Here is a 9940-nt window from a genome sequence, read left to right on the forward strand (position 1 = left end):
CAGCAGTACCAATTTTCATCACTTTAACTCTCTGCTCACCTCTTAAAAAGTGATATCTTACATCTATGTGCTTAGTTCTCTCATGATGAACTTGATCCTTGGCTAGGCATATTGCACTCAAACTATCACAATATATAATAGCTTGGTCATGATGCAAACCAAGATCACCAACTAACCCCCTTCAGCCGTATTCCCTCTTTAGCAGCTTCTGTCAAGGCCATGTACTCTGCTTCAGTAGTAGACAAAGTAACTGTAGGCTGTAAGGTTGCCTTCTAACTAACAACATAACCACCCAGAGTGAACACATAGCCAGTCTTAGACCTCCTACTGTCAACATCTCCAACATAGTTAGAATCAGAATAACCAGTCACCAAACACTCTGTGCAATTCCCATAAACAAGACCAACATCAAATGTACCTCTAAGGTAATGAAAAATCCTTTTAACGACTTGCCAATGCTCCTTCTCAGGTTGACCCATGAACCTACTGACAACACTAACAGCATGGGCAAGATCAGGCCTAGTACAGACCATAGCATACATCAAACTTCTCACTACACTAGTATAAGGAACTCTAGACATGTACTCCTTCTCAGCTTCAGATTGTGGTGAAAGCTCAGATTGTTAGAATAGATGCCAAGAAATATTCTTGACATGCAACTCAACACGTGAACTACAAAATTCAAAAAGCTCTCCAAAAACTTAAAATAAGTACAATGGCCTACATTCAATTCATTAAAATTGGTTAAACAACCTATAGTGTCATATGTTAGACCATAGTAAAATGATAAAACTACCCCCATTCAATATGCATGGTAAAATTGAAAAATATGAAAATTACATCAAAATTATTAAATCTAATACCATAGAAAATTTTCCCTACATTATTTAACACGACCAGGACAAAGGTCATGAAATATATGTTCATTTAAAAAGTCGTTTGGTGTGGGATAAAATAATAAAATATTAATTTCATCATGTTCGAGCTGGCTTATGAAATTATTTCAAAAAGGAAAATGATGATTTTAAAAAAGATTATATAATGGATGCACAAGACATATAAAATATAACATAATTCGAATAATAGTTTCTTCCTTCATGATAATAATAATAATAAGAGTAGTCTCTTCGTCGCCGTGGGGATTGAAAAATTAAAACACCTATTCCATGGGCTTCGCCACCGTCCTTTTCCGATGCTCTGTTTTCCTCCTCCTTCTTGTTCAGCTCTTCTCGGCCGCTGCCGCCACCGGAGGGTCATACTCGAGGGTGAAGTATTTGCCGGGATTCTCAGGACCTCTTCCCTTCGAACTAGAAACTGGGTTGGTTTAATTTTGTTATTGGAGCTTTCTCATTTCGTGGAGATTTGAATTGATAGAAAATAAAAAACGGTAAAAGCATTTTTTGTTTTGAATTTTGGAATGGAAACAGGTATGTGGGTGTGGGAGATTCAGATCAATTTCAGATATTTCATTATTTTATCAAATCCGATGCAAATCCCAAAACGGATCCTCTCATTATTTGGCTTACCGGAGGTCCCGGTTGCTCTGCCCTCTCTGGACTTGCCTTTGCAATTGGTAATTGCTTTAATTTCTTTTATCCACGGTTATATTTGGTGGATTTTGTTTCTGAAAATTAAGTTTTTATTTTCTCATTTTCTTTAGTTGAATTCTTCCAAATTTTAAATTACTTTTTTTTAGTTATATTTGGTGTATTTTGTTTTTGAAAATTAAGTTTTTATTTTCTTATTTTTAGTTGAATTCATAGTCAAAATTTAAAATTACTTTTTTTTAGTTATATTTGGTGGATTTTGATTTTGAAAATTAAGTTTTTATTTTCTATTTTTTTAGTTGAGTTCAAAATTTTAAATTACTTTTTTTAGTTTGGTAAAAAAAAATAGATAGGAGAAGTAAATTGAAAAAAAAAAAAGTCGTAGCAAAAAGACATGCTATTGGGGGCATTTGTCCTATATGTGCAAATCCAAATCGGGTAGATCTTGACTCGGAGTAGAGCATAAACCTAAAAGAATTGAAGAAGACCATTTAAGAACAAGAAAATGACATAAAGGTGGAAGAACTATTTATAGGTTTAATTTTTAAAAATTAAAAACTAAAAACGAAACGGGAGCCTTCGATTTTTTATTTATTTATTTTTGTTTTAAGGTTGTTTTGTCCACCAATTGCATAAGTTAGTGTTAAATAATTCAATTTGAAATAGTTAACAAAGTTTGCACATTTATCGATGAATTCCATTTTTTTTTTCTATTTTACTCATTTATTGAAGATTTTTACCTTCCAACTCTACACTCCAATTACGAACTTCACAATTCAATAACTCAGCGCCCTAAATACCAACGTACTTGTTTTTGTCTGATTTTACTATTACGATTTTCTTCCCATTTATTTAACCTTAGTTTGTTTTTTCAGCTTGATTGACTGTGATTTGGATGATTTTATTGATGATCTATTTAAAGGTCCTATAAGTTTTAAGGAAGAACCATACAATGATAGCATTCCTGAACTACTCTTAAACCCCTATTCATGGACGAAGGTAATGATTATTAATTAAAGTTTTGACCTATTATAAAAAGATATATATGTGTTTCTGTCTTCCATGTTCATAGTTAGCCTAACTTCAATTCACTGTAATAAATGAAATGCTAGAAATCTAGCATAATATTTGTAGATTTGCCTGCGGGGACTGGATTTTCATATGATACAACTTCGTCCGCTTTTAAGCCAGGAGATTTTAGTCAAATTCACCACTATCTTCAATTTTTAAGAAAGGTATATAGTATACATGAGTTTAAGTTAGAGTAATTTCTCAAAAATTTGTCACTAATTACTGAATCTAATTCAAGAAGATTATCATTTGACCTAATTTTTCTTTTCTTTTCTTTTCTTTTTTTTTTCTTTTTTTTTTTTCATTCCTTTATCAATATTGTAACCGGTAATTTGGATCGGTAGTGGTTGGTTGATCACCCAGAATTTATAACAAATCCATTTTATGTTGGTGGAGATTCATATTCTGGTATGATTGTTCCAGTTGTTGCTCAAAAAATTGTAGGAGGTATAATTTTTTTTTTATTGACATTTTAATCATCAAATGAGATAAATTTCTATTTCTTACTATTATTTTTTCATTCAACAGGAAATACACTTGAATTTCCAATTATAAATTTTCAGGTTTGTAATATGTGGCATTTTAAAATTTTTTTTAGTAATAATAACTATGGATATGAGATTGAATCTTTAAATTCTTGGATCAGAATACATGGCAATATTGAGCTAATCTCACTTTGGCACATGTAGAGTTATTTTGTTGTTTGAGTTGATAACTTTAATTCACTAATCAAGTGTACTCATTTTCTTCATATTGTCCGTATTAGGGATACATATTGGGAAATCCTTATACTATTCGTGGTTCCGGTGACAATTTTGCAATTCCTTTTGCCCATAGGATGACTCTCATCTCGGAAGAATTATTTGAGGTAGTATAATTAACATTTTTTGAATTAAAGAAAGTATAATGAAAAAACAAAACACTGAAAAAAAAAAGAAAAAAGAAAAAAGAAAGAGACAATGATCGAATTGATTTGAACCTATTGATTTGACAGTCATTGAAAACTAGTTGTAAAGGGAAATACGTGAACATTGATCCAACCAATGTGGAGTGCTTAAAACATTACAAGATATACAAAGAGGTTTGTGACATTATTATATGATATTATTTTGATTATATGTGTATATTATATATGTGAGTTTCTTTTATTATTCATCTCAGTGTATTTCGAATGTCGAGCCAGCATGTATTTTAGATCCAAAGTGTCCATTTCAGTCTCCAAAGCAACAAGATATATATGATCGAAGGTCTCTCAATAGCATTCCAAATTTGTTGATCAATCAAAACTCATCACTCTCTTTTCGTCGTTGCCCTGTAATTTTTCCTCCCCCTCATAATTAATACAAATAAATATTCTACGTGAAACCTCTAATCATCCTAGATGTGTAGGAATATAAATACAAACTTTCTAATGATTGGGCTAACACGGATCAAGTTTGGAAAGCACTTCACGTTCGTGAGGTAGAAAGATTATGTGAAGATATATTTTTTTTTAGATCTTTAGATAGAAATATATTGCACCCACCGTTTCTTTTTTACAGGGAAGTATTGAAGAATGGATAAGATGTAAGAATAGAAAAGATTACACTTTTGAAATCGAAAGCGTTTTTTCTTATCACGTGAAGCTTAGTTCTAAAGGATATCGATCTTTGATCTATAGGTAATGAGTAATAATTTTATGTTGAAAATTATTGTTTGCATATAATAATTTTTTTATCTTAATTCTTTTTGTTTACCCAAATATAGTGGAGATCATGATATGTTGGTGCCGCATTTGGACACTCAAACGTGGATCAAAGCTTTAAATTATTCGATTGTTGATGATTGGAGACCATGGTTTATCTTGGATCAAGTGGCCGGGTATTTTTTTTTTTTTTTTTTAAATTTTTTGTTTTATGTAATTTATTATATAGTTAACTTCATAACTTAATAAATGTTTTTTGGTTTGGATAGGTATACTAGGCATTATGCAAACAATATGACATTTGCAACTATAAAAGTAAGTAAGAAAAACAAATGGAGGTGAATTAGTTTAGCTTTTTTGAATAAGTTACTTAGAATATATATTTTAATATGAAATTTGTAGGGTGGAGGGCACACAGCAGAATACACAAGAAGAGAATGCAGCATAATGTTTAGTAGATGGATATCTGGAGAATCCTTATGAGTTGAATTTACTTGTTCAATTATAATCGAATAACTTATATTAAAATTTACAATTATCGGACTAGGCCAACATACATATATGTTCATTATCTTTTAATATCTAAAATGATAATATATTTTGTATGCATCATGATTCAAATAAAAATAAGTCTATAAAAACGACAAACTACCTCACACAAATATTATATTAAAATATCAATATCTTTTTCATGTGTGTATGTATATATATATCATTTGTAGTGTGGAGAGCAATCAAGTTTGACAACTATAACTCCTTCTAATGATTTTTTTTCTTTGTTTACTAGTTTCTAAAAATTTAAAACAAAAATATATTTGGTAACTATTTTTTTTCGTTATTTTTAGAAAAAAATAAACAAAAATTTGTTTGATAAATATATATATTTTTTACATTTCTTATATTTTCTTCTTCTTCTTCTTCTTCTTTTTTTTTTTTTTTTTTCTCTCTTTTTTGAAAGTTCAAATACAATTTAGTTATATAATTTAAAAGGTATATAAATTGCACTAAAACATATAAAAAAACAATTATCAAAAGTTTAATTATTTAATACAAATAAGTTCCAACACAAAATTAGGAATGATAATACAATTATTTTTTTTCCTTCACATATTGTTCAGATTGGATTTACAATATTATTTCTACTCAAATCATTCGTCTTAATGATATAGATGTAGATTCAACTTAATTTATGTTGCTGTGTAAGATGTTGTGTTTTTTTTTTAAAATAGGTGATATTATTATACAACAACAAGGAATATCTCATAGCCCGAGATCAAGACATCAAAGTATCAAAATACAAGCAAAGACAGGATAACAAAACCCAAAACATAGCCTACAAGATAAGATCAGAACAACACCAACACAAAAGGAAACAAACTCGCAGACCACTGTAAGATGTTGTGTTTTAACATGAGGCTAAATGCATATATTTAATGAATAAATTTGTATATTACAAAATTCTAACCGGTTCAAGTATACTAAAAAAATTAAATTCAAATTCAAATAATATACAAATTTACATATTGCAAAATTCAAATTTAAAATTCAAAATAATATATATGCACATGTTGCAAAATTAAAAAATTAAATTAAAACAATATAAATATACATATGGTAAAATTTAAATTTTAAAAAAAAAATATATAAAGCAAATTGTTATACCTCAAGATTCAAACGGAGGACCAAAGAAAATTTTTAGCACTAGCTCGACATATTTTCTCAAAGTGAAACAAAGCAACCAAGGTTAGAAATGTTTTTCAAATTATGAAAGTAATTGATAATGTTTATCAAATAAGTCGTTTTATAAAAATTGTAAATCTAAAGAAAAACGAAAAAGCTTTAAATCTAACCGATATTTAAATTTAATAATTAAGACTTTGTGTTGTAACTATTTGATTTATTTTTTAAAAAATATACCTATAGACACTACTTTCACCTCCAAATTTCTCTTTTTGTTATCTAATTTTTATCAATGGTTTAAAAAATCAAGTCAAAATTTGTAAACTACAAAAAGTCGCTTTAAAATTTTTGTTTTTGTTTATGAAATTTGGCTAATAATTCAACAATTGTACTTATGAGAAGGAAATATGGTTAATTTTCAAAAACCAAAAATAAAAAAACGAAATAATTACAAAATTAGGCATAAAATACTCGAATATTAAGCAGATAAGAAAGTACTCCAAAAAACTAACACTTTAATAGTCATTCACTACAAGAAATTAAACTTCTCCAGATGTCACAATTCGCTGGGAAAGGGTAGAAAATGCGTTGGGAGAGCCTCTCTCGACGAATAATGGATTGTCGGGAGCTTGGTCGGGAAAAATCCGTCGGAATAGGAACTTCCAACGCATGAAAGGAAGGCGTCGGGATTTAGTTGAAGAACTCCCGACGCATGAAAGGAAGACATTGGGAGTTAGTTGGAGGAACTCCCGATGCCCTATACATGCGTTGGGAGTTCTTCAACTAACTCCCGACGCCTTGTTCTAGAACTCCTAACGACTTGTTTCATGCATGGGGAGTTACAGGAACTCCCGACGCAATAAAATATGCGTGGGGAGTTCCTTCATGAGTTGAAAATTGTCTTTTAAATATTTTTAATTTATAGTTTGTACTTTTTTAAAATTTGATCTGAATAACCTGTAAAACATAATTAACCAACTTAAATAGATTCATATAATAAATATAACAATGAAAACGAAGTCCATACTATAAAAAATAAATAAACAATTACAATATCCTACAATAAAACAAAGTTGATACTAAATAAAAGAAGTTTGTTTTCACAAATACATAGAAGAAATAAAATGAAAACAACGTCTGGATCACGTCTTGAACACATCATCTTGAAAAATTGTCCAACCTCATCTCCGAATAACATTCTACAATAAAACAAAACATTCAAATGTCATCATTTTTAAACATCCACAACACGTTCAAATTTCATCAACAAAACATCCACAAATATTATAATCGTCCAACCAAACTTCATACTAAACAAGAAAACATTAGAACTTCATAATCGTCCAACCAAACTTCATAAATTTCATAAACAAGAACGAACACACATAAAACTCAAACTTTCTTCCTAAAATGGTTTAAACCAATCTCAACCCACCCTCCACAACACATTAGAACTTCATAAATATTCATAAACACACAAGAACTCCAAGTATAATCAAACTCTACCCACCCCCACGATATACATGAAACCTCCTAAACATAAAAAAAACACACAAAAACACACAAATTTCATAAACAAGAACGAACACACATAAAACTCAAACTTTCTCCCCAAAATGGTTTAAACCAATCTCAATCTTCCCCCCGCAACACATTAGAACTTCATAGACATTCATAAACACACAAAAACTCCAAGTTCAACAACAAAACGAGTATAATCTGTTGCGAAATCGACAATTAGAGAATACAAAAAGAAACGTAAAGTAGGGAAGACCCCCGTACTAGGTTGTTCGAAGCATCAGCAAACAGATTCAAGGCATTTCAACAAATCTCCACCTTGAGTTGAATTCTCTCCCAGATAACATATGTATCAAATGCAACATAAGCCAATATCGCCAGACGTACCCAGACTTCTCCCTCATGCCTCAAAGTGTTCCATAAAGGGGACAACTAACAATTCAAAACATTCAGCAAGTCCAAACAATGTTGGAACTTGACTTGTGGAACCAGTTTGGTGAACATATCAATAGGGTTATCAGCAGTACCAATTTTCATCACTTTAAGCCAGGAGATTTTAGTCAAATTCACCACTATCTTCAATTTTTAAGAAAGGTATATAGTATACATGAGTTTAAGTTAGAGTAATTTCTCAAAAATTTGTCACTAATTACTGAATCTAATTCAAGAAGATTATCATTTGACCTAATTTTTCTTTTCTTTTCTTTTCTTTTTTTTTCTTTTTTTTTTCATTCCTTTATCAATATTGTAACCGGTAATTTGGATCGGTAGTGGTTGGTTGATCACCCAGAATTTATAACAAATCCATTTTATGTTGGTGGAGATTCATATTCTGGTATGATTGTTCCAGTTGTTGCTCAAAAAATTGTAGGAGGTATAATTTTTTTTTTATTGACATTTTAATCATCAAATGAGATAAATTTCTATTTCTTACTATTATTTTTTCATTCAACAGGAAATACACTTGAATTTCCAATTATAAATTTTCAGGTTTGTAATATGTGGCATTTTAAAATTTTTTTTAGTAATAATAACTATGGATATGAGATTGAATCTTTAAATTCTTGGATCAGAATACATGGCAATATTGAGCTAATCTCACTTTGGCACATGTAGAGTTATTTTGTTGTTTGAGTTGATAACTTTAATTCACTAATCAAGTGTACTCATTTTCTTCATATTGTCCGTATTAGGGATACATATTGGGAAATCCTTATACTATTCGTGGTTCCGGTGACAATTTTGCAATTCCTTTTGCCCATAGGATGACTCTCATCTCGGAAGAATTATTTGAGGTAGTATAATTAACATTTTTTGAATTAAAGAAAGTATAATGAAAAAACAAAACACTGAAAAAAAAAAGAAAAAAGAAAAAAGAAAGAGACAATGATCGAATTGATTTGAACCTATTGATTTGACAGTCATTGAAAACTAGTTGTAAAGGGAAATACGTGAACATTGATCCAACCAATGTGGAGTGCTTAAAACATTACAAGATATACAAAGAGGTTTGTGACATTATTATATGATATTATTTTGATTATATGTGTATATTATATATGTGAGTTTCTTTTATTATTCATCTCAGGAGATTTTAGTCAAATTCACCACTATCTTCAATTTTTCAGAAAGGTATATAGTATACATGAGTTTAAGTTAGAGTAATTTCTCAAAAATTTGTCACTAATTACTGAATCTAATTCAAGAAGATTATCATTTGACCTAATTTTTCTTTTCTTTTCTTTTCTTTTTTTTTTTCTTTTTTTTTTCATTCCTTTATCAATATTGTAACCGGTAATTTGGATCGGTAGTGGTTGGTTGATCACCCAGAATTTATAACAAATCCATTTTATGTTGGTGGAGATTCATATTCTGGTATGATTGTTCCAGTTGTTCCTTCTGAAAACATGTTCCAAAATATCTTAGGAAGCTTAGCATAAAATCTTAGCTCAGAAATCCTCGTTTTTTAGCCGGAATCTTCAAAACATCAATACTGGCCCAGCTTACCCGACAGTCTGACCCTTCTGTCTTTTTCTTAGCTTCCAACCCGATTACTTGGAGCTTCTTCTCCAGAAGCCCCACCATGAAAACTAGACTCTTTTATCTTTCAGATGGCTTTGAAATCACTCTAAAGGCACGAGTATTCTCAGAGAACTTCTCGTTCCAAGTTGATGTTACTTTCTGTCTTTTCTACCTGATAGCATCTCCCCTCTTGGAACTTCTTGACCAATGCATGGTCTTGCTACCAACGCATGGTCTTCTCTCACTTAGTCCTCATACACTCTTCTTTATGTTCTTTGAAGAGAATTTGAGTTCTCATCTGAAGTCCTTGGCTCTATTTATAGGTGTCCAAGATTGCTCTATGGCCGACACCTCCTATTTGGCTGCATGACCAAGTGTCTCTTCCTTACACCATCAACGCAATCTTGCATCAGCATAA

At 30.4% G+C, this 9940-nt stretch overlaps 2 protein-coding genes across 2 annotated transcripts; both read left to right on the forward strand.

Moving 5' to 3' along the window:
* The first annotated feature begins 1166 nt into the window (after positions 1-1166).
* Positions 1167-4911, forward strand: LOC120086739 (serine carboxypeptidase-like 13). The gene is made up of 14 exons (XM_039043527.2): positions 1167-1318; positions 1428-1573; positions 2470-2546; positions 2660-2782; positions 2963-3065; positions 3147-3181; positions 3385-3486; positions 3613-3699; positions 3780-3932; positions 4008-4079; positions 4160-4278; positions 4365-4478; positions 4572-4617; positions 4705-4911. Exons 1-14 carry the CDS (start codon positions 1167-1169, stop codon positions 4783-4785), a joined length of 1410 nt encoding a protein of 469 aa, XP_038899455.1. The 3' UTR covers positions 4786-4911.
* A 2037-nt stretch (positions 4912-6948) lies between these two features.
* On the forward strand, positions 6949-9082 carry LOC150034175 (serine carboxypeptidase-like 19). The gene is made up of 5 exons (XM_090318209.1): positions 6949-8094; positions 8272-8374; positions 8456-8490; positions 8694-8795; positions 8922-9082. Exons 1-5 carry the CDS (start codon positions 7966-7968, stop codon positions 9027-9029), a joined length of 477 nt encoding a protein of 158 aa, XP_090174335.1. The 5' UTR covers positions 6949-7965; the 3' UTR covers positions 9030-9082.
* The last annotated feature ends 858 nt before the right edge of the window (positions 9083-9940 follow it).

Source organism: Benincasa hispida, chromosome 9 (genome assembly GCF_027475165.1).
Source record: "Benincasa hispida cultivar pf3 chromosome 9, pf3_genome.v1.1, whole genome shotgun sequence".
NCBI lineage: Eukaryota > Viridiplantae > Streptophyta > Magnoliopsida > Cucurbitales > Cucurbitaceae > Benincasa > Benincasa hispida.